Below are 25,189 nucleotides of genomic sequence, written 5' to 3'. Positions count from 1 at the left end.
GTACCCGGAACCAAATGGACCAATCCGTGGAGCCGTTACGTTACGTCCGCGGAGCCGTTACGTTAAGCCCCTGCTGATTGGTCCAAATTGACCAATCCACGGACTTCCTCACACACTCAGTGCAGGCAGCTCAGCTGATTTCTCCTCCCTGGCTGCAGGCTGATAACAGACAGTTGGGATCGCGTCAAAATTCTCTCTGCAGACCCATTCTCACAGCGTTTATCAACCTTTTTCTTACTCAATATCAAGCCACACTTATTGTTTTTACTTCGGCTGTGAGTTTGTGTGTGCTCAGGATGAGTTTGGCTGTGTTTCGCTATGTATCCTAAACAAGGAAACAACACCTCCACGGAGCTCAGCGTGATTCACAACGTCCCGACCAATCAGAGCACACTGTGCTCACAGGGAGGGTGGGGGCTGGAGCTATTGGAGCTCCAACGAGCCGTTAAAGGCAGAGAGTGAAATTCAGTGAATACACGTAGTTTACAGAGATGCTGTATGAGAAACCAATGTGAGTTTGGAAAAATGCACAATATAAATCAATTCTAGTAGACCTCAACAATGGAATTATGATCAGTGGAAATGGCCATGACATGGGCCCTTTAATACTTTTTACTTTTTAATAGCCTTCATTTTCGCTAAATTTATTTATGAACTTTTAATACTTTTTAAGACCCCGCGGACACCCTGATATGACAATAATACCTTTGAATCTTGTGTTGTTGAATGAACAGCCTTCTGTAAGGTTTTAAGAAACGTGGAAATGGACAAGTGAAAGAAAAGACTGCAGTGTAAATATTGTTGTTAAAATGATGGAGACATGCCGTTCACTGCACCACCTTTTAGAATTATACAGGGAGGGGTTGTACAAGGGTAGGGGGTGGCGAGGATCTGCCATCATGAACGGATTATGAGACCCCTGTAACTAACTCACCTAAACTTAAAGATACTACTTTTAGTCATCTTGCATCTCTGTGATTCTTTGCATCTATTTTTAGTAGTTAGGCATCTTTTTGTGTTGTTTTTGCACCTTCCGTTTACTGGCAGATGTGGGACGTCCTGAGATCTAAATGTTGGACAGTGTGGACAGGAACATGACGCCAGAGTGCTGAGAGTATCACACCTCTGGGTTTGGGCCAGCACCAGTGATGCTCTCTCTCTGGCAGAGTGAGAAACATCTGGAGAACCGGTGTAGGTTAGTTCACTTTTTGTAGTTCTGCCTACTCACCGCAGTACTGGCTGTTTTGGGTTATAAACTGAACAATGTACACACAAGTCGCCCCTGTTGTGAATTACACACAGAGGGATTGTACATGAGTGGGGAGGATGTGCGACCTGCCACCATGAACGGATTATAAAACAAATATAATCTAAGACAGAATAAGGAGACCCCCCACTTTGACTTCACAAATAAGAACAAGACACCCAAACTCAAAGATATTCAAAGAGTACCTATAGGGCGGTGGTGGCGAAGTCGAGTTCAAGTCCCGACAAGACCAAGTGCTACCGAGGTGTCCCTGAGCAAGGCACCGTTCCCTACAATGCTTCCCAGGCAGATGGGGCTCGTAGCCATGGAAGGCAACCCATCTAGGAGAAGGACACTCTGAACTAAAAACCAGGACTGAGAGGAGTTGCGCCCCCCAGTCCTTAATCAGCATAGTAAAGCCAACCATGGAGAACAAAGTCATCCCAAAAATCCTATACGGAGAACCGGGATGACTGGAAGCGACGATGGAGGGCTCGTCTGAGGACGACCTCATTTTGAGTCTTTTTGCACTATTTACGTTCTTTTTGCATTTATTTTGCGGTGACCTTTAATGTTGTTTTGTGTCTCGACTTTTAGTTGTTTAACTATTTTTAAACATCTCCCACTTCCTGTGATAATGCTGTGGTTGTAGTATTCATTTTCCAGCTCGGTGATTGTTTAGCATCTATTATTAATATGATTTGAAGTTACTTTGAGTCTCTGCAGTAATTCAGTATCTGTCTTCAGTTGATACTTTTTGTTGTCTTTTGTCTATTTGAGTGTCTATTCTTTAAATTGACTTGAATCGAATTGAATGTTTCTTTGTTTAAAAAAAGAAAGAAAAGATGGGTTGTAAACTCAATATGTTACCTTAGTTTTGACATTTGAAGATAGTATGTAGTTCATTCAAAAAACTAAATAGGTCCCAAATACTCTATACATAAGTGTGTTTGATATGAATAACAGTTGGACGACTAATGTGATAGACACCTTGACAATAATATCCATTTGATAATAAATGTTTCTCAGGGTACACGAAGAGAGAGTAATTCACTACAAACTAATAAAGAGTAATTATTTTAACGTGTTGTCTTCAATCGCAAAACCTGTGTGCAGTTAGGAGGTTTAATAGCGTGTTAAATGAAACACACTAATTGTCATAGCTGTTGTGAAGGTGCAGGTTCAAAAGAAAGTGCCCGTCTCAGCAAACGAAAGGCTGAGACAGACATTAACATGCAGCGCTCATCACAGCACACAAAAGAGGTGTATTTACAACTGCTTACACAAAGTGCCTACATTAGGAGCGGGGAAGGGGAGATGTGATGCATCGTAAACAGTTAGGAATGGCCGTTAGCCCGGACGTGTACATGATTTGTGAGAGGATGACTGGCGCTGGCCCAGAACACCGTACATCAAGTCGTAGCATAGGAATGTTTTACCGTCGGCGACACTTAGCTGTATGCATTAGCTGTACTGAGACCTCATTAGCAATCAGTAGGCCATTACTACCTGGGAACTCACACTAACATAGCCAGCCAGCCAGCCAGCCAGCCAGCCAGCCAGCCAGCCAGCCAGCCAGCCCCCCCCCCCCCTCCTCAAGGCACATTTACAGGAAGTCACAACAGAAATGAAACCAGCCAGCCCCTGTTTAACCTGAAAATGTGTCCCTTGTACGGGAAATACTCACTTCAAACCACGATAGCTGTTTTCTTACATACGCATTAGCAATCAGTGGGCCATTACCACCTGGGAACTCACACTAACATAGCCCCCCCCCCCTCCTCCTACTACTTAAGGCACATTTACAGGAAGTGACAACAGAAATGAAACGACCAAGCCCCCCCCCCTTTAGGCAAGATATTGGAGATGTGTCCTTGTACGGGAAATGCTCCCTTCATGCCTCGATAGCTGTGTTTACAATCACATGATAGCCGGCCCGCTTACCAATCAGAGCAGACATTTATTTAACACAACACCTACAGTCTTTTTGTTAATGATCTGTAGTATAAACGCAATTCTGGATAACTCAACTGATTCCTTTTAAGTCGTTTGCTCAGACTTAGTAGAGCACAAATGACGCTTTCACAACCTGAGTCATTAGAATAGAGTATGAACATTATTCATAGGTAGACACACTAAGAGCAGTAAATATTGAATATAGTAGTAGTAGAAATATAAACAGTATCATAGACACTAGACAATAGTAGAAATATGAATACACTATAGACTAGTGTGGACACTTTGTAAGAGTAAATGTGACACATGTGCACACTGCACAGTCATACTCCTCATGATGTGACATGACTTCAGCAAGTAAAGAAATAAGTGGTTAAAAAAGTGATAAAGACACCCATTCAATAAATCTCCTTGTCTGCTCGAATGCAGTGCTCATGACAGGTCAGATTAACTGTGAACACAAACTGCCAACTAAGAAAAACGTATCACATGATTTTACACTTAAAGTAGGAGTTTGTCAAAGGCTTGAAGGTCCCGCTGTGCATCGCCTCAGACAGCTAATCCACCACCGCTGAAACTCCAGCGTAATAGAAATCTCAATGAACATCTGTTATGTTCACACATCAGATTGACTTAGTAAAATAGTGTGACAAATCTGCTTCATTTTATTTATGGGTGATTTTATATGCATACATATAAATTATGTATGATGTTGTCATTCTAAAACATTAAATAAGCGAAAGCGCCCCTTCTTCTACTAATTTTAAAATGAAGACAGCATGTGAGCTATCATAAATCCACTGAATAACTTGTCCTAACACTCTTCAATGTGCATTTTGTAAAATGTGTCACAGATAAATGACACCCTTAAATATGTTAATGTTTGGTCGCGTTATGGAACACAACATTCCATAAAACGGCATTAGTGATGTACCCATTGCATGCGAGCAGTTTATTATAAAATGACATTTGATATACTGTATAGATGGGATCATAAAAGTCAGAAGAAGTGCCTGTGGTGTTTTGAAATATTAAAAAGTTTTAGAAAATTGAGAATATGTTCTGAAATGTTGTACCCTAAAGAGTGAATAGACTAATCGAGAAAATAATCGACGGATTAATAATTAATCAGTTAGCTTCGGCCCTGAGAAATAGTACCATAGGTTTCACAGGCATGAAGCGAGTTGTTCTGTTTGTTTAAAGGGGACCTATTATGCAAAATCCACTTTTCCATGTCTTTTCTACATCAACATGTGTCCCCTCTTCTTCATGTCTCTTCTACATCAACATGTGTCCCCTCTTCTTCATGTCTCTTCTACATCAACATGTGTCCCCTCTTCTTCATGTCTCTTCTACATCAACATGTGTCCCCTCTTCTTCATGTCTCTTCTACATCAACATGTGTCCCCTCTTCTTCATGTCTCTTCTACATCAACATGTGTCCCCTCTTCTTCATGTCTCTTCTACATCAACATGTGTCCCCTCTGTGTTAAAGAGATTCTGAAAGTTTCAGGAAAAAAGATTCTCTCTCTTTTTGTCCTGATCCATTTATATACAAACCTGTCTGAAAATGAGCTGATCAGATTTTGGCCACTTTGTGATGTCATAACGATTTTTTGGCTTGTGTAACCATTAGCCAATCACCAACCAAGGTAAGCCCCCCCCCCACCTTATCACCTGCATCTCCTCCTAAAGCACCATTGTGTTCTTTGTAACCAAATCTCTCTCAGAGGGGCGTGGGGAGGGGCTCCTTATTTTCATCTAAAGTAACAGACAGAGAATCAGCACTTTTGAAACAGGGCTGAAACAGAGGGGATTATGGGATGCTGCAATGATCTGTTTGGTGTTTCAGCCAATCAGAGACAGGTTCTGTATATATCTGAGACCTGGAATATATTGATGAAAAACAGTATAATAGGAGACCTTTAAAGTGTGCACTTATGGCCTTGTTATTTAGATTGAACCATTTGACAGAAACCCAGTACAAACCTGCAACTTAGGTTGTTTTTTCTTTTTTTTAAACAGAGAAAGGCAAAGATTGTATGTGATAAACAGTTTACTTTAAAGATAGAAATCTAAGACTAGCTGAGTGTTATTATTTCCTTTACCATACATTTTTCTTGACTTTCCCAGTCTTTTGAGCTCAAGCCTCAACTGTCGTTCTGACACTGTGTGGTGACAAAACGACATTAGGAGCTGAGTATCTGTTTTTTTTCTGGCAGATGATGAGGTTTGACACTCATCTCATAACGGATTAGCTTGAAGATTATTCCATAATTAACGTATATCAGCCTCACCCAGTCTGTGGTGAATGGAGCTCCATTGGCCATCAGAGCTTTAACATCATCATCCTGTCCGCCTCTCACCGCCTCCAGCAGCTGCTGCCCGAGACCCACCAGCGACATCTGCTGACAGCCAGAGAGAAACACAGATCAGGCAGGAAGAAATGTGTGTTTATAGCACATAATGACATAACTGTTCTTTATGTGTTTTGTTTCCATTGTTGGAAATTAAAAATATACGGGCTATCTATCTATCTACCTACCTATCTATCTATTTATCTACCTATCTATCTATCTATCTATCTATCTACCTACCTACCTACCTACCTACCTATCTATCTATCTATCTACCTACCTACCTACCTACCTATCTATCTATCTATCTATCTATCTACCTACCTACCTATCTATCTACCTACCTACCTACCTATCTACCTATCTATCTACCTACCTATCTATCTATCTATCCATCTATCTATCTATCTATCTATCTATCTTAACTTCAGAAATGTTCAATATCTTCCTGGAGTTCAATGGTGAACAATTTCGTAGTGCTAAGATGTTATGCAGAAACAATAATATAATATAATAATATAGGTAATTTAAAGCATAAATGCAAATGTGAAAGATATTTTTAGTTTTTGACCGTTGGAAGACTTATTTGTAATTTAAAAAAATACCTCACTGTACTTAATCCCTCTATTTTATTATCTACTCTATTGCCTTTTTATCAATATATATTTAGGCTTTTAGCTATCATACATTGTTGTTTTTGTTAACTATTTTGTTTGCATGCATTGACATATAGGCATAATTGTAAATACCTCCTTACTGGGTCTTTTCGAGGTGAGATAAATAGATATATGAACACATGTATTTAAATATACTTCGCTAGGTCCCACCATTGCAATCATGTTTCACTGTTGTTAGTGTTGTTAGTGTGTAATGGCAGTGGTAGTAAACAAGGGGAAAGTGTATGCAATTACCTTTTAACAGAGGTGGGTGAAGTACTCAGATTATTTACTTAAATAAAAGTAATAATACTACTGAAGAACCAAAAGTTAAATTGTGTTATTTAGAATGGCCATTTTAAGCACAATAACTTATTTTATTAAATGTATTATTATCATTGGTGCATTAATGTGTTCATCGCTTCAATGTTGCACTAAGGCAAAGGTGGGGTTTATATGAATTACTTTACACATTACTGGGTTAATAATATAACGTTTGTCGATTCAATATTTTGCATTAATAACCTAAATCTGCAAAGTCACTAGTAACTAAATGTAGTGAGTAAAAGTATTAAGTAGCATAGGCCTAATAAGTATCACCATTTTGTACTTGAGTAAATGTTACATCACACCACTACCTTGTAAATGCTCATACATGCATTTTAAACAACTCGTATGAAAATGTTTAACGTTATAACTTTATGACACAGAAATCAAAAGCTTGACTCCGCACCACACGCTTTATAGTAATAATGTGGACAAGCTAAAACAATGCGAATCAATAGGCTCAGTTGATAAAACAAAGACATACACGAACGGACATTAAACAATATAAAAATACAGTTTGACACCCAGTTAAGTGATGTTTGTTCCGGGGGAAGTTGATGCTAGCATTAAGAGCTATTTCCACATCCGCTAGTCAACACTACATAGGAAGAAGGTAAACTCTGCTCCGATATTTAATAATTTATAATAATGTTATTATAGACCCTGAAGCCTGAACATCTTATACAGACGTATACATCTTATCAACTCTGAACAGACAAGAGAAAGCTAACGGTTAACTAGCTAACGTGAAAGTAACGTTACTGTTTATCAGTTAGCTCTCATAACAATGTTGTGTTTACCTTATGTATCATTAATACTCGGTATACTTGCCTTACAATGAAGTAGTCTCAAAGGTATATTTAAAACGCGGATTTCTGGTATACGTAAGCTGATTGTTACACTTTGGTTATTTCTTCGCAAAACCCAAATATAATTTGTTTTTTATTATTTGTAGCTCAAAAATGGCGGCTACATGACGCGAGGTAGAGGGAAACGGTCGTGTTCCGGTTTAACTTTTCAAAATAAAACAAGCACGTATTTTTGATAACAGTTTATGGCGGTGTGCGGTGATGCCACATGTAATCATTTTATTAATTGAAAAGTTTGATTTGGCATCGTTTAAACCCCGTCAATAGAATACAATTTAATAAAACGATAAGATGTAATGTACGCTCATGATTTACTTTCCAAGAATAACCTTTATTTTGAAGGTTAAATCCGGTTACAGTTTGCTGTAAGAAGAGTGGCGGTTCTGAAAGCTACAGTCAACTCTTCAAACATCAAGGAGATGGTAAACTATCCCAGATATTTAATATTGTATAATAATGTATTTATAGACCATGAAGCCTGAACAACGAAAGACGTATACATCATATTAACTCTGAACAGACAATACAAAGCTAACGGATAACTTGCTAACGTTAAAAGTAACTGTTCAGTGTTTTTAATTTACCATTAAAGGGCCCACGTCATGGCCATTTCCACATTTTCCACTTAAAACTGCACATAGCAACACTGCACAGCAATCTACTGTCATTCAAACGATATGGAAGTGGACTTCTTATTTTTTTGTTTGAGTTTTTGCCAAGATATTTAAATATGTTTTATATGATTAATAAACAAACACGAAAAAAGTTTTTTCTTTCTTGTCTTATATCCAGGGTAACATACACGTTTGATGGAGATTTTGTGAAACTGATACGAGAGTTTAATTGAGACAGTATCCTACACCCTAAACACCACACAGTTCTCTTTTCATGTTAAGAGCAGAAAAGCTTTGGTCACATTCAGTAACAACTATTACCAGGGTTTCACTGTGTGGCGATTCATTATTCCATAACCAAGTTGTATTCCTTATGTTGCTGTGATATCTATTAAAGTTAAGATTGGATAAACTTAAACCATACAGGCTACCAATAAGACTCATCTGTTCTTGTAGAAACTATTCAGGATTTTGTAAAAAGTGTATCCATACTTTTAGAAAAAACTAAGTCGCTATTACGGTTTTGGCATCTTCTTAAATAATGTGTGTAAATACAAAATATAGGCAACATAGCTTTACAATGGGTTCACCATGCAAAGACTAAAGGATTTGTTTAAGCAATTGTAATTTTCAAGATCCGGCAAACTGCCAAAATATTTTCTTGTCATATTTAGTCTTAGAGCTACTGTTTTGTTTCCTAAAAAATAATGATAGGACATGGCTTTATCCCACTTATTTGGTATCTATGAATTACATATTGAATATTCTGTCATGTAGTAAACATTAGAAGGAAGCCTTTTTTAAATTAAAAACCTACTTAAAATAAGTGTTTTTTGTGTGATCTAAACATTTCAACAGTAATTATACTTGCGCAAAGTACGTCTCAACCAGATTTTAAGACTTGAAACCATTCGGGGTAAATGTGGCATTTTTCTCATCATGCTAGTATATTTTTCTCTTTTCATACTATCAAACTAGAGCATTAAAAATGTAAAAATAAGAAGGAAATCAAAACCAATTGTGTATTTGATAAATATTATTACTTGAAATGGTACCCTTTTGTTTTTAATCACTACTATCACTTTATTTCTTTGTATATATATATATATATATATATATATATATATGTATTTATTTATTTACTCTGTCTGTGTGTACCTGTGTTCGCCTGATGTCAATGTTTTGTGTGGACATAATGTTGGATATACACATCTTTAAAAAAAAAAAAGAGTAATACGCAGCAACGACTACATTTACCATAAACCAGTGCGGCACTTAAAATGAGCTTACGTCACGTGCACTTCCAACTTCCGGCTGAAGTGGAAATTGATACATGACACAGTTGTTTGGAGGAAAGCTTGTTTTCTTTGGGAAAAACGTTAACGTCCACGGAACTACCGACGTGGTTTTGACATCTTAACGGCCGATCGTCCCGTGTAGACTGGGCCGCGATGGAGGCGGTTCCCCGGATGCCGATGATCTGGCTGGATCTGAAGGAGGCTGGGGACTTCCAGTTCAGTCCGTCCGTCAGGCAGGTGAGCTGGCTGGGTGTGGAGCAACAGGGCTGAGGGCGAAAGTCAGCCGAACAGGGATTAAGGACGCCTGGATAACCCAACAAAGAAGCTAACATTAGCCGTTAAAACAGTTGGCTGTCTCTGGCTGTCGCGTGTAGGTAAACATTCTGATAGCTGTTAGCTGCACAGCTAGCATAAGTCAGATTCTGGCAAATCTCCCTGACCACCGCCTTTTGTTTGCTAACATTAGCTTCATGCTAGCTAGATAATAATAATAATAACACATTATATTTATATAGCGCTTCTCCAGGTGCTCCAAGCCGCTTTACAGATTACATTACATTACATGACATGTTACTTATTAGACGCTTTTATCCAAAGCCACTTACATGCACTGAATACTGTGGACAATACCCACAGGAGCAAATCTAGACAGATAGATACTTTATTCAGCCCATATTGGGAAAGTATTTTGTAACAGCAGCAATGTGTTTAGGCATTACAATTATTAAAAGGTGGGTAAAAGTATAAACATAATAAAATAAAAACAATAAGCAGCACGTATATATACAGTAGAAAAGACATGAACCACAAAGAATACTACATTTCTAGATAATTTAAACTGTTCTATAAAAGGCCAATATACTACACAGCAACAGAAATATAGACTTATCATATGTATATATTATAGTAGCAAAACATATACATATGATAGCTAAAGCTCCCTCAACTGAAGTGGCTCAATACTTGTAATTAAACACATTTAAGATGTGAAAGGTAGGGAAACAAACAGCTAAAGTAAGGAAACTGGCCCAGTCACACGGTCTGCTTTCATGGAAAATAATAAAGAGTGATCTCACTGTCACATGCACCTGACCGAAGCAGGTTCGTCAGAAATGTAGGATCCCTGCCAAAACAGGAACACTCATGGAACAAAAAGGCAGTCTAATAAAAATAATAAAAAAATAAGTCACCAATTTGCATATGTGACAATATCCTTCTGACCCAAATGAATAGTTAACAGGTTTCATGTTGTACAGTCGAACAGGTAACAAGGGAAACAACCAGATAAAGTGCAAACTGAATATGATGAGATATCCAATATGTATCAAATCAAATCAAATCAAAATGTATTATAGCCCCAAATCACAAGAAATGCCTCAAAGGGATTTGTTCAGGGATTTCAAATCTATCCTTGGGAAAAAAAATGTTGTTTTGTGTTTGCTTAAATCAGAAGTCTATTGATATAATGCCTCTTGTTACATATGTTGGCATATTATAAAATCTTTGTTTTCATACTGTAATGGCATTACAACCTGATGTTTGGTCAGGGGATATTTTCATGTCAGATAAAAAAATAGTTTGACTAAATATTCAACCCAAAAATGCACAAATAATGCCTTTTACACATGCTTTTGAGGCTTGCTGATTTCTACGGTTGTTCACGGCCACATGTGTGATATCTACACGAAAGAAGATGCCGATCATTAAAATGTTCCCCTCTCCTTCATCTAGTGACCCATATTCCAGAACATTCCTGGTGCAGATGGTCCTTGTGTTAACTCTGGATATTTTGCAATAGACTGCCCACATTAACACATTCATGAAACAATGCTGCTTGTCTTATACATACAAAAATATATGTTAGTGTTTAATTTAAAAATGTATTTAAGTAACTTTAACCTAAATATGAAATACTGAAATTAGTATTTAGTTTTCTATTTCATTTTAAATACTGGAAGTCAAGGTAAACTATAATATATCAGGTTAATGTTGCATTCCTTATAGGCGAACTGGTCATATTCTTAATTAAACTATATATAAATTACCTACAATTTGTTCTGTTAACCCCGACCAGATGCAGAATGATACACATTTGTCTTGTGGATGTCAGGAGGACAATGCCTGTCTGTCTCGTTGCTGTATCATTGTTAATTTTTCCAGTATGCTTTTGACTCTCCTGCTTCCACGATTTCCTTATAAACAGAAACAGAAGCACTAGTAAAACCACGATTGTCTCGCATTGTTCACCTCCTGACCTGACATATCCTGCTTGTTTATTACAGTGGCTCATGGAGACAGGGAAAGGGTTTACGATACGATACGATAATACTTTATTGGTCAGATCAAGTCTGAAATGTGACTTGCATCACAGCAGCTCCATGTGTAACTTCAACATGGACAAATAGAGTGCCACAGTGACGCGTCCTAAAACCCGGAAGTAAGTTAGCATTTTACCACTTCCGGTTCCTTCGACAAAAACCAATGCAATTTCTCCATAGGATTCTTGAAAATAGCTCGAAATAAGGTCTTTGGTTGACACGCATTGAAGAGACAGATCACGTTTTGTTCAAGATCTGTCTCTTCAATGTGTGTCAACCACAGACCTTATTTCGAGCTGTTTTCCAAAATCCTATGGAGAAATTGCATTGGTTTTTGTCGAAGGAACCGGAAGGAGTTTACTTCCGGGTTTTAGGACGCGTCACTGTGGCACTCTATCAAGACACAATACATGAAAAACAAACAATAAACATTTAACACAACAGCACAATCACTGATCATTTGCAAAGCATGATGGGACGACTCCAGAGCCTACACGAGATTTAAAACCCTCTGCTGTTGCTCAGGGCCAAAAATTAGCATATTTATGAGTTAGCTACAGTTTAAAGACATTTGAACAAACGTATTTTTTAAACAAAAGTAATTGTATTGTTATAACCAAAACGGGGTAAGCTTGAAAGGAACTAGTTTTGTTTTTTTAAATGTGCCACTTTAAAGAACGTCTGCCTCTTTTCTTCCAGTTCATCTTGAAGAATTATGGAGAGAATCCAGACAACTACAACGAACAGATGAAGAAACTGGAGACACTGCGGCAGGTGGGTACTGTTTTAAAACATCGACACCTTCCTATTGCCCCTTTCAAACTAGATAAGAAACTCACTTACGCTAACATCTGGATTTTGTCTTCAGTGGCAAAAGTTACAATCTGCATTCATCCTGGGGAAAATGTGTCCGCAGTAGTCATGTTTTTTTATTTGTTTCAGCAGTGATTAACACATTACCCAGGGAAATTATAATTTCTTAAACTTTTTTCAGCTTGATGCGATGACACGCGTTTAGTTGAATATCAAATATCATAATTATAAATGCTATTGTGGGGGAAACTTCTGAAGCAATTGGAAACAGGACTCAGAGAGACACGAGGAGAGCTGGAGCTTTGATGGCAAACACTGACGGTTTATTTGGAGTTACGGCCGGAGAATTGACACGACAGGTGGTGTGTCACGAGTTGACACAGCGGTTTCCAAACCAATTCTGAAGAACCCTTTCTGTAGCTCGAGGTTTTAACTAGTTCGGAGTGTAATAATCAACATTCTTTATCAGTGAGACTAAACAAATATGGACCCTGAATCTAACTAGAGCTCTCGTCCATAGGAAAGAATGTGCGCCAGGGAACCTACGTCCCTGAACAGTAAACTACCTCATGGCGGCTTGTGCTCGGTCATAGACTGGCAACAACAATGCGCCCAAGCTGCCCCTCCTTAAGAGAGATAGCAGCAATACCCAAGGCCGTAGAACTATGCCATGGGAAAGGAGACGGTGAGAGGAGAAAATTATGAACTGTGTCGAAGGTTGAATACCTAAGCAAATTATTCCCTAACAGCTATAAGTATCTGATTTAGCTTAAAAAGTGAATAGCATCTCAAAAAACTAAATTGTATAAGACAGTTGGTAGGAACACAAACATAAAACAGTCTCAAGCGTAAGAATGATCAGACCCATGACAATAAGGGGCTTTGTGATGCTGTGATGTCAATATCGACATGACCAAGACATATAGGAACATGACAGAAAGTCTTAACATTTTAATTGGCAGTGTCTGGTTTCTCTTGCTGTGTCTAGTTATTGATTGGGGTTACCTTGGTTGCTGATTGGCTAATGGTTACACAAGCCAAAAAATCGTTATGACATCATAAAGTGTCCAAAATCTGATCAGCTCATTTTCAGACAGGTTTTTATATAAATGGATCAGGACAAAAAGAGAGAGAATCTTTGTTCCTGAAACTTTCAGAGTCTCTTTACACAGAGGGGACACATGTTGATGTAGAAGAGACATGAAGAAGAGGGGACACATGTTGATGTAGAAGAGACATGAAGAAGAGGGGACACGTGTTGATGTAGAAGAGACGTGAAGAAGAGGGGACACATGTTGATGTAGAAGAGACGTGAAGAAGAGGGGACACATGTTGATGTAGAAGAGACGTGAAGAAGAGGGGACACATGTTGATGTAGAAGAGACGTGAAGAAGAGGGGACACGTGTTGATGTAGAAGAGACATGAAGAAGAGGGGACACGTGATGATGTAGAAGAGACATGAAGAAGAGGGGACACATGTTGATGTAGAAGAGACATGAAGAAGAGGGGACACATGTTGATGTAGAAGAGACATGAAGAAGAGGGGACACGTGTTGATGTAGAAGAGACGTGAAGAAGAGGGGACACGTGTTGATGTAGAAGAGACATGAAGAAGAGGGGACACGTGTTGATGTAGAAGAGACATGAAGAAGAGGGGACACGTGTTGATGTAGAAGAGACATGAAGAAGATGGGACACGTGTTGATGTAGAAGAGACATGGAGAAGAGGGGACACATGTTGATGTAGAAGAGACGTGAAGAAGAGGGGACACGTGTTGATGTAGAAGAGACATGGAGAAGAGGGGACACATGTTGATGTAGAAGAGACATGAAGAAGAGGGGACACATGTTGATGTAGAAGAGACGTGAAGAAGAGGGGACACTGGTTGATGTAGAAGAGACATGAAGAAGAGGGGACACCTGTTGATGTAGAAGAGACATGAAGAAGAGGGGACACGTGTTGATGTAGAAGAGACATGAAGAAGAGGGGACACATGTTGATGTAGAAGAGACATGAAGAAGAGGGGACACATGTTGATGTAGAAGAGACATGAAGAAGAGGGGACACATGTTGATGTAGAAGAGACATGAAGAAGAGGGGACACATGTTGATGTAGAAGAGACATGAAGAAGAGGGGACACATGTTGATGTAGAAGAGACATGAAGAAGAGGGGACACATGTTGATGTAGAAGAGACATGAAGAAGAGGGGACACATGTTGATGTAGAAGAAGGACATGTAAGAAGAGGGGACCACATGTTGATGTAGAAGAGGACATGCGAGAAGAGGGGACACATGTTGATGTAGAAGAGACATGAAGAAGAGGGGACACGTGTTGATGTAGAAGAGACATGAAGAAGAGGGGACACATGTTGATGTAGAAGAGACATGGAGAAGAGGGGACACATGTTGATGTAGAGAGACATGGAGAAGAGGGGACACATGTTGATGTAGAAGAGACATGGAGAAGAGGGGACACATGTTGATGTAGAAGAGACATGAAGAAGAGGGGACACATGTTGATGTAGAAGAGACATGGAGAAGAGGGGGAACACATGTTTGATGTAAGAAGAGACATGGAGAAGAGGGGACACATGTTGATGTAGAAGAGACATGAAGAAGAGGGGACACATGTTGATGTAGAAGAGACATGGAGAAGAGGGGACACATGTTGATGTTGAAGAGACATGAAGAAGAAGGGACACATGTTGATGTAGAAGAGACATGAAATGTGGATTTTGCATAATAGGTGACCTTTAAATTAAATATGTTATGATGTACTAAGGCCACAGTGTGCTTGCAGGTGTAGTGATTCTGTCTCTGCAGTGGTTAAGAAGATGATTGAACACAAATGAATCGCAGTATTTGGTTCTGTTTCGCAGAGTGCTGTAAATGTGACGAGGGATTTCGAGGGGTGCAGCACACTGAGGAAGTACTTCGGCCAGCTGCACTACCTTCAGAGCCGAGTGCCCATGGGAACGGGCCAGGAGGCGGCAGTACCCATCTCATGGTAGTAACGCACACACACACACACACACACACACACACACACACACACACACACACACACACACACACACACACACACACACACACACACGGGAGACGTAACGAGTATTTCCACATACTGATCTTGCTGCATTCTGAGCCATTGTTGACATGAACGCTATAAGTCTGAAGCTTTTTTTAGTGTCACAATGATTCACTGCAGTTTGCTCTGTAAAATACTTACTTCTTGAGCACATGATTTATAATAAGACAGTTTACAAGTGTCTCCTTTTAAGCCTTAGGATTTTTCTAAATCATATTAAATATCCATGTGTATACAATCTCCATTCTATTCAAATGGTATACTCGGTAATAATCACTTTTTTTACTTTGTTTGTGGTCAGGACTGAGATCTTCTCTGGAAAAACAGTCACCCACGATGACATCAGCTATGAGCAGGCGTGCATCCTGTATAATCTTGGTGAGTTAATTAATGTACAGCAGTGCTTCTCAAAGTGTGGTCCGCGGACCACTGGTGGTCCGTGAGTGCCCCCTAGTGGTCCGTGAGTATATTGGCAACATTTCACATTTAAAATAAATAAATACATTTAAGTTTTCCGCACTCTCGCGGGAATATCTCCGCAATGGAGCAAGCTTAAGTTTCACTTTCGATTGCATGATATAGCCCAGCGCAACACCTTCGAGACACATGTTGCCACTTGTTTGTACCAGGCGATTTGTAATCTGTTCTAGAAAAACTATGTGTTTTTGGATATTTGTGGAGTTAGGTGTTTTTTTTATTTGTATTGGTTAAGTGGTCCTTGGTATGAAAAAGTTTGAGAAACACTGATGTAGAGTAATTCATATTATTGCCTTTTATTACATGGCTTAGTTGAATACTCGATTCTGTAAAATCTGCTAACCTCACTTAACGTATCTGTTGTATGTCTGTAGGGGCTCTCCACTCCATGTTGGGAGCCATGGATAACAGGGTATCTGAGGAGGTAAGACACGCACGCACGCACGCACGCACAAAGCATACACACAAAGCATACACACACACACGAGCACACACACAAAGCAGACACACACACACACACAAAGCATACACACACACACACACACACAAAGCATACACACACACACACAAGCACACACACAAAGCAGACACACACACACACAAAGCATACACATACACACACACACAAAGCATACACACACACACACACACACAAAGCATACACACACACACACACACACACACACACACACACAGTCCCGCTGACTCTCTTCTCTCTCTCCAGGGGATGAAGGTGTCCTGCACACACTTCCAGTGCTCTGCGGGGGCCTTCTCCTACCTGAGAGACCACTTCAGCCACAACTTCAGCGTGGACATGAGCCACCAGATCCTCAACCTCAACATCAACCTCATGCTGGTGGGTGACACACACATAAATACAAATACACACTAACACAAACACGTAGACACATGTCTCATGACTTGGTCTCTGCTCCCAGGGCCAGGCTCAGGAGTGTCTGCTGGAGAAGTCCATGCTGGACAACAGGAAGAGTTTCCTGGTCGCCCGCATCAGCGCTCAGGTCCACTTCTTATCATTAAATATTGATAATACTTCATTATATAATATGAATGATCAATTAACATGTGAGAGGTTACTAACTGTCTGTGGTTCTGCAGGTGGTGGATTACTATAAGGAGGCCTGCAGAGCTCTGGAGAACTCGGAGACGGCGTCGATGCTGGGAAAGATCCAGAAGGACTGGAAGAAACTGGTTCAGATGAAGATCTACTACTTTGCTTCTATTGCACATGTGAGTGTATTGAGAGGGGGGGGGGGTGGTGTGTGTGTGTGTGTTACATGTGTGTGTGTTACATGTGTGTGTGTGTGTGTTACATGTGTGTGTGTGTGTTATACGTGTGTGTGTGTGATATACATGTGTGTGTGTATGTGTTATACATGTGTGTGTGTGTGTGTGTTATACATGTGTGTGATATACATGTGTGTGTGATATACATATATACATGTGTGTGTGTGTGATATACATATATACATATGTGTGATATACATATGTGTGATATACATATGTTTGCATTTGATTATTTTAATCACAGTTTTTCTTTCCTCTCTTAACAGCTTCATATGGGAAAACAGGCTGAGGAGCAGCAGAAGTACGGAGAGCGGGTAGGACCACATTTCACAATTAGGATTAGGTCTATTTATTTATTTATTTTTGACTGTTTGCTGCATCATTTCAGACAGAAATGATAGGAGTTTGTGAAGGTTACATGCAAATGAAACTATCTCATTGGCACATACACTGCATGTCTGTTCTGAGTTTCTATGTTTATGACACCAGGAAGACTTCACACACCCATGTGGTTTATTTCGGGATTCTTAGATAAACAATTCCTTTCAATCCAAATCATTTTTCCAGCAGTAATAAAGTAAAACATTTTCACACAAAGACTGTTTTGAAACTACGTCCAGACTTTGATGTCTTCATGCAGCTCTCGCCCTTAGTCTGTGTCACTCTGAAAGTATTGCTTTACTTCTTGGAAAAGTTGCAGAAACTCATTATTATAATAAGCTGTTATTTTGGGTCATAAAAATAAAAAAAGCTTGTCTGTTGCTATCATAGTATGCTGCGTTTCCATCCTTCTCTATCTTCAGTTTCCACTTCCCTGCATTTCCTGCTTTTCAATTAAATGTCATGTTTCCAACAGTTGGCGTACCTGCAGAGCTCCATTGACAAACTATCTGAAGCCATCAAGCTGGCCAAGGTGGTAATATAATTTACTTACTAAGCAAACATAATTTAATATTTTAGGGTCATTGTTACATGTCTCTAGTTATTAAAACCGTTGGACACACACAGACCAACTTTTTTCCGTCTTGTCTTGGTACAACAGGGTCAGCCTGACAGTGTGCAGGATGCCTTGAGATTCACCATGGACGTTATCGGGGGAAAGTGAGTAATTCATCTGTCACAATTTTGTTATTATAACATAGTTTAACTCAGGGTGTCCGCGGGGTCTTAAAAAGTATTAAAAGTTGATAAATCAATTTAGCAAAATGTAAGGCTATTAAAAAGTATTAAACGGCATTTTCCAAGGTATAGAGAGGCGAAGTCCCGCCCATCTACTTCCGACCCATGGGACCTTATTTCGGAAAAATGATGTATTGAAGTCAATGGGGAGAAAAAGATTATCTTTCGATCCCGTTTGAATTGTGCCATGAATTACACATATGATGTTTGTCAATCTTAAATAATAATTTCCATGTCAAAAAAGTCACAGTTTGTCGTAAAACTGTTGAAATATAAGACTATGAAAAATACTGCAACTAGAAAGACTACAAATCCCAGAGTCCCGGTCCCGCATGCTGGCTCTTACGAACCGACTAACTCCCCTTGTGTGTATGTACAGCTCTCAACATGCCCAGACTTGGAGTGATTTTCACCTCTTTTAATACTTTCCGCCTCATTCTGAAAGAAAGAAGTGAAATGTGCCAACGTGACGGCCGTCTTGGTGCGAGACGGGAGATGTAGTTCATTGAGCGGTTTCACACAAATAAAAGTGTTACTTCACAGTTTTACGACACATTTTTATTTGTTTGACCTAAAATTATCTTTTAAATTGACAAACATCATATGTGTAATTCGTGGCACAATTCAAACGGGATCGAAAGATAATCTTTCTCTCTCCATTGACTTCAATACATCATTTTTCCTAAATAAGGTCCCATGGAGCTCCCCCGGAAAGGGAGGGACTTCGCCTCTCTATAACATTTAGTAGCTTGTTTTCAGTAAGTATATAAATTGTCCAAAGAGGTTGTATTCTACAGTCTGCCTGAATGTAATCATTGCGTAGGTGTGCAGTGTGATTCTGTGTAGTTTATTTATGGCATCCCGTTGGATTTGACGTCATCTGAACAGGACATCGCACGCTCACTGCTTGATAGCGCGCGAAGGTCCGTTTACGCCGGTTGTTAAACAACATGGTTATGGGGAAATGCAAGTTTGCGTCCAAATGGTTGGAAGATAACGAGGAAGGACAATCAATACTGTATATAGTCAATGTGAGGTAAAGTGTGTCGCCAAGGTAACCGGTTAGAACTCAAAGTGGCGATGAGGTCTTAAAATGTATGGAAAGGGTCTTGAAAAAGGTCTTAAGAGGTTTTACATTTGACTTCAGGATTCCTGCACATACCCTGTAACTTGTGTCTTACATTTGATAAAAACTGTAGATATATATGTTAACATGCTTTCGTTTCACCTGCAGGTTTAATTCAGCCAAAAAGGACAATGACTTCATCTACCATGAGACGGTTCCCTCTCTGGAGACGCTGGCCTCGGTCAAAGGTAACAGGAAGCAGCTGCAGTGTGTTCACATGCACTGCCCTCATCACCGTGTGCATGCAAAGCGGCATTTGCATATAGATGTTGTTGAATGTATGTATGCAGACTGATAAGAACAGCCTGGTGTGTGTGTGTGTGTGTGTGGGTGGGTTTGCCAGTGACTCAGCAGGTTTCACTTATTCACAACCTGGAGTTGATACATGCATTATGTTATATAATGTTATATATTATAGAGTGATTTTACAACAACCCTGCTTATAGTCTATTACTGCAGTCACCTCCAAGTATATTAGAAGCGTCAACATTGTGTAACTTAAGGTATTTGCTATCTTCTGGGTTAAATAGTGTGAAAACATCTGTATAGAATCAGATTGTTCTATACTAGAACCGTGCAAGACTTTTTTGCAAATGTACAACCAACATCTATCGGTTAATCTGCCAATCATTTAGCGATTTTATTAGGTTATCCATTTGTGAAAGCCCATGATCAAATTACTTGTTTTGTCAGACTGACCATCAACATATCAGAGCTATTATTTAAAGGGGACCTATCATGCAAAATGCACTTTCTGATGTCTTTTATACATAAACATGTGTCCCCGGTGTGTCGGGGAACTCACGCAGCATCAGAAAATAAAACCCTCTCTCTTTTCCTCCGTACCCAAATCTCTAAAAACGGGGCTACAACGGAGCTGATCCAGATTTACATCCGATATGACGTAATATCTGAAATGTGGACCCACGGCACTATCAGAAACGTTGCTATCAGAAACAATGCCCGACTGTTTTGGACGTAATATGGTCGGTGTTTACATTAGCATCGCTAACACTCAGAGCTAACCTGTACTGGAGAGCATGTGTGTGAAGAAGCAGGAAATAAAAAGGAACTCACCTTGTGGTATAACCGGCAAGAGAGAAAGCCTTTGAGCTCCATACTGTTTCAGAAATACTCCTTGATAATCCATGATATGGCGTTTCATCACGGCAGTATTTAGTTTAGACAGTAGCTGCCGGGTCCCGCATGAGCTCAGACCCCTCCTTTTTTTTTAAAGCTTTATACCCCAAATCAGCACTTTTGAAACAGGAAGTGAAATAGAGGGATATGAGGCATGGCTAGAATGGGTGATCTGTTTGGTATTTTGAGCAAAACACTTCATAGACATGTTTTTTATATATTTTTATATATCTGAGACCTATGCTATTGCCTAAAAATAGCATGATAGGTGACCTTTAAGAAAACTAATTTGACTAGATGGAAATAATGGATTTTTATTGCCACACATTTTTATTTTCCTAATATTTCTGATACTGACATGCTGTTAATTTTGATATATCCTCTTCTTGTGATGTAGCTTTATGAAATGGATTTCATTTGTTCCTTCCAGGTGCCCCGCTGGTGAAAGCTCTCCCAGTAAACCCCACAGACCCCAGTGTGACCGGACCGGACCTGTTCGCCAAGCTGGTGCCAATGGCTGCTCATGAAGCCTCTTCATTATACAGGTAGGAGCACAGTGGAGGCTGAAGAGTGTGTTCAGTCTGCCTTTCATTCAGAAAGACAATTCACTTATGCTTCTGTTCATCCAGTGAGGAGAAGGCCAAGCTGCTGAGGGACGTCATGATCAAGATAGACAGCAAAAATGAAACACTGGAGTGAGTACACGTGTGCGTGTGTGCGCGTATGCGTGCGTGCGTCTGTCTGTCTGTCTCATTTGAAATTGTCGTGTATTATTTGAAATTGCTATAAGGCTGGAACTTGTTTATTTTTTTCAACGCTTCAATTGATCCATCTCTTGGTGTAATGAGAATCTTCAGAAAGAAAAACAGTTCTCCCTGTCTTAATACCACATCATTAGATATAATATAACAGGGTAATGTATTCCCACCATCCTTGAATAAGACTATCAATAAACAACAGGATCATTGGACATCTTGTTACAAAATTACCCTATTTAAAAGGTTTTTGGTACCTTTTACGGCCCTTCTATATCTACTGAAATGAATGCAGAAAAGTTATTAACTGAAAGGGTTTATTTTTAGTTCACCCTGTGTCTTTGGAAGCTGAGCGTGTCCTCTCCTCCTGCAGGCAGTTCATGGACTCTCTGGGTTTGGAGCCCGAGTCGGTGGATAACCTGGACATGTACAGCCACATCCCCCCCGTCCTGATGGAGAAGTGTGCTGCTCTCAGCGTGAGACCCGACACCGTCAAGAGCCTGATCCAGTCCATGCAGGGTCAGTGGGAACACACATACACAACTATAACTCCTAAGGCTTAGCAATGTCAAACAACTCAAATCTCAAATGTTTCACAAAACGTGTTATTTATGGTTTAAATGTTTAATATTTAAGGGTATAAATTCACAGAATATGTAATGGAGCTTTAGAAGAATAAGCCCTATGTAAAGCATAGTCTACTGTTTCATTGTAAATTATCGCCTTATGTACTAATGACATTTGGTGGTTGACCAACATATATTATGACCAATAACTAACGGCCCGTCCACACAGCGGCGTGCGTTGAAGCTTGCCGGCGGACGTGTCTGAAACTCGACCAACAACCAATCACATGAATCTCCCGCCCCTGACACACAAGCAGCGGTTTGATTGGCTAGAGCTTGTACTGGCATATGATTCGATTGGCTGACGCTTCTGCCGAGGCTTCAAAAGTTGAACATTGCTCAACTTTTGCAGCGAGCCACGCCAGCAAAGCTCCGCTTCGCTTCCCACAATGCAGTTCGGCGAAAAGTGACGTCACCCCATTCAAAGTGAATGGTGAAGCTTTCAACGCACGCCGCTGTGTGGACGGGCCGTAACTCTTCTCAGGATTCAAGATTCAAGGCTTTATTGCAGTGTTAATTTCGTCAACGAAAACTATGACGAAAAATGTTCGTCAACAACCTTTTTTACATGACTAAGACGAGACGATGACGAGCTAAAAATAGATTCTTGATAATAATGACAAAATGTATATTTAGTTTTTTTATGAAGTTTTCTCTTCACTCCAGAAGAGCGATCTCCCTGGGTGTTTCTCAATCGCGAGTACGCTTGCTTTGTAGCACATGTCTGCCGAGCATCTTGCTTCAGAAGCGAGTCAAGAACACTTCCTGGCATTCGGAAAACAAAGAGTGGAACAGGCTAGCAAGTGTGCAGGTGTGCGTCATATGAGAGGCCCCGCCTTACATCTTCCGCCACAGATTTGGGGAAATTGGTCCGTGCGCAAAGCATTGTGGGGATTTTAAGACCGCGGAGTCTACTCATGTGCAGCCTCGATATTTCTCCAAACGGAGTACGCCGGGCTCGGTAGATTTCCAAGTATGCTGGAGATTGGAACAGTACTTCGGCGGCACTCGATGATGTAGTATGCTTGAAATAGTGGCTCTGAAGCAGCTTTACTCGACATTGAGAAACACCCCCTGTGTCTCTCTGTGTAGGGGGGCGGGGCCTAACTCTCTCTCTCTCTCTCTGTGTGTGCGGCGTGCACACAGATTTTTAAGAGTAGTAGTACCGTTAAAAACCTTAATGATACCCATCCCTAGATATTACACAAGTGTTAAGAGAGTGAAATGTTGCTTTACGAATTTCAACACTTGATGCTGTCACATTGATTCCAATTTCAGATACCTGTATTTGCCAAACTGAATTAGTTTAAAGAGACAAATTTGTTTAAAATGTAATGAGTTTTCATCGACTAAAACTATGAAGGATAAAAAGGACTAAAATGTGACTAAAACTAATAACCATTTTCATCTAAAGACTAAATCAAAAATATCTGCCAAAATGAACACTGCATTATTGTCATGTGCACATTAGCTACAGTGTAGATATGGCAATGAACAACTCGCAGGCACAGTCACAGGCTCCTCCAACAGAGCAACATGAATATATAACCTGTTTCTTGCCAAACTGTGAAATAACTTACACACACACACACACACACACACACACACAGGAGCTGTGGTTATATTGAATTCTGTTGCAGTTAAGGATGATTTACCATCTAATCTACCGCTTAAAAGAGCGATAACACTTAATATAAAATCATATGTGACTCGTTATTCAAGAAGGAGGAAGTCTAGTCAATTCTGCACAACATTAAAACAGTAAAGTTGATCGAGATGCTTTAACCTGTGACATCTGACTTATTTTGGCTTTTTAAAGGGAGAGGAAACAAGTTTTAAAGACAACACTAACCCCCCACTCACTTTATAAGTTGATATGACGACACTCTAAGTGCAAAACGTTTTATTTGTTTCTGTTTTTATTTTTTCTATCCACCAATTCTGATATAAGAGCATGTTTCTAAAACATTTAGGGGCATTGCTTCGACCTGGAACATATCCTTAGACAAACACGCTTGAGATGTTTAAGTGTTAAACACCCGTCACATTCCTTGCCTCTGCAGGGCTCTCAGGCGTCTTCACTGATGTGGAGTCCTCCCTGAAGGAGATCAGAGACGTGCTGGAGGAGGACGAGGCGGGTCAGCGGGCCCTTCAGGAGGCCGGGGGCCCCGCTGCAGGCGAGCTGCACTCCCCAGCGCAGGCCCAGGCTCTGGGGGACATCCGCAGGGACCTGGAGAAATACATGGAGGCTCACGAGAAGGCCAGCTTCACCAACACGGAGCTCCACAGAGCCATGAACCTGCACATCAGCAACCTGCGCCTGCTGGGGGGGCCCCTGGAGAGCCTGAAGGAGGCCCTGCCCCGGCCCCAGCTCAGCGAAGGTGAGGGGGGGTCTGATGCTGAGGGTTCATAGACATCTGATTTTGCAGAATGTTGTTTTTTAGCAACCAAAAACTAAACGTACTAAACTAAAACTCAAATTATACATCATTTATTGTAATGTAAAAATGCAAACAATTATTTCTAGGCTCAAGGTTTACTAAATAGTTACCCTTTTGTTTTTATTTGTTGTCCACTAATGCATTGTTTTGTGTGTGTGTGTGTGTGTGTGTGTGTGCGTGTGCGTGTGCAGAGGAAGTGGCGGGGCTGCAGTGCATGAAGCGGATCCTGGGGAAGGTGCATGAGATGAGGGAGCAGAGAGGCTCTCTGGAGAAGCAGCTCCGAGACCTCATCCAGCAGGACGACATCACCTCCACCCTCGTCACCACGGAGAGGGCCGACATAAGGGTACGCAGCTGCACGTGGTCCCTGAAGCTTACACAACACGTGCTGAATGGTTTAGTTTAACTCTTTTACTTATTTAAGTTACAAACTGATTCAAGGCATGCTTACATTGCATTATTCAGTGGGTTTTAAGTGGGTACGTTTTTGGCTGAAGTACAGTACAGAATTGCTTTTATAACATATGTAGGGCTGGACTGAATTTATTAAAAAAGAAATTACATCCAAAGCTTTTACTCAGGTTTCAAATTAA

General features: G+C 40.1%; 2 protein-coding genes across 3 annotated transcripts in view; one reads left to right on the top strand and one right to left on the bottom strand.

The window, feature by feature from the left end:
* LOC117494807 (GA-binding protein subunit beta-1-like) overlaps nucleotides 1-8,161 on the bottom strand; it is a 28,718-nt gene extending 20,557 nt beyond the window's left edge. Inside the window, exons 1-2 of one of the 2 annotated variants that reach the window (XM_034145773.1) lie at nucleotides 7,343-8,161; nucleotides 5,500-5,607 (exon numbers count right to left, since the gene is read on the bottom strand). In XM_034145773.1, the coding sequence (XP_034001664.1) occupies nucleotides 5,500-5,607; nucleotides 7,343-7,354 (120 nt within the window). In that variant the 5' untranslated portion in view covers nucleotides 7,355-8,161. The remainder of the gene's footprint in view (nucleotides 1-5,499; nucleotides 5,608-7,342) is intronic. The other variant, XM_034145774.1, reaches the window with a different exon arrangement.
* A 1,161-nt stretch (nucleotides 8,162-9,322) lies between these two features.
* ptpn23a (protein tyrosine phosphatase, non-receptor type 23, a) overlaps nucleotides 9,323-25,189 on the top strand; it is a 29,074-nt gene continuing 13,207 nt past the window's right edge. Inside the window, 17 exon segments of the mRNA XM_034145671.1 lie at nucleotides 9,323-9,560; nucleotides 12,341-12,415; nucleotides 15,339-15,466; nucleotides 15,849-15,925; nucleotides 16,399-16,448; nucleotides 16,749-16,880; nucleotides 16,963-17,043; nucleotides 17,141-17,272; nucleotides 17,596-17,643; nucleotides 18,186-18,242; nucleotides 18,372-18,430; nucleotides 19,743-19,822; nucleotides 21,205-21,319; nucleotides 21,404-21,469; nucleotides 21,903-22,048; nucleotides 24,219-24,536; nucleotides 24,788-24,942. Coding sequence (XP_034001562.1) covers nucleotides 9,477-9,560; nucleotides 12,341-12,415; nucleotides 15,339-15,466; nucleotides 15,849-15,925; nucleotides 16,399-16,448; nucleotides 16,749-16,880; nucleotides 16,963-17,043; nucleotides 17,141-17,272; nucleotides 17,596-17,643; nucleotides 18,186-18,242; nucleotides 18,372-18,430; nucleotides 19,743-19,822; nucleotides 21,205-21,319; nucleotides 21,404-21,469; nucleotides 21,903-22,048; nucleotides 24,219-24,536; nucleotides 24,788-24,942 — 1,803 coding nt within the window. The 5' untranslated portion in view covers nucleotides 9,323-9,476.

This window comes from Trematomus bernacchii, unplaced genomic scaffold, assembly GCF_902827165.1.
Source record: "Trematomus bernacchii unplaced genomic scaffold, fTreBer1.1, whole genome shotgun sequence".
Lineage (NCBI taxonomy): Eukaryota > Metazoa > Chordata > Actinopteri > Perciformes > Nototheniidae > Trematomus > Trematomus bernacchii.
This window is presented reverse-complemented; position numbering and strand designations above follow the sequence as displayed.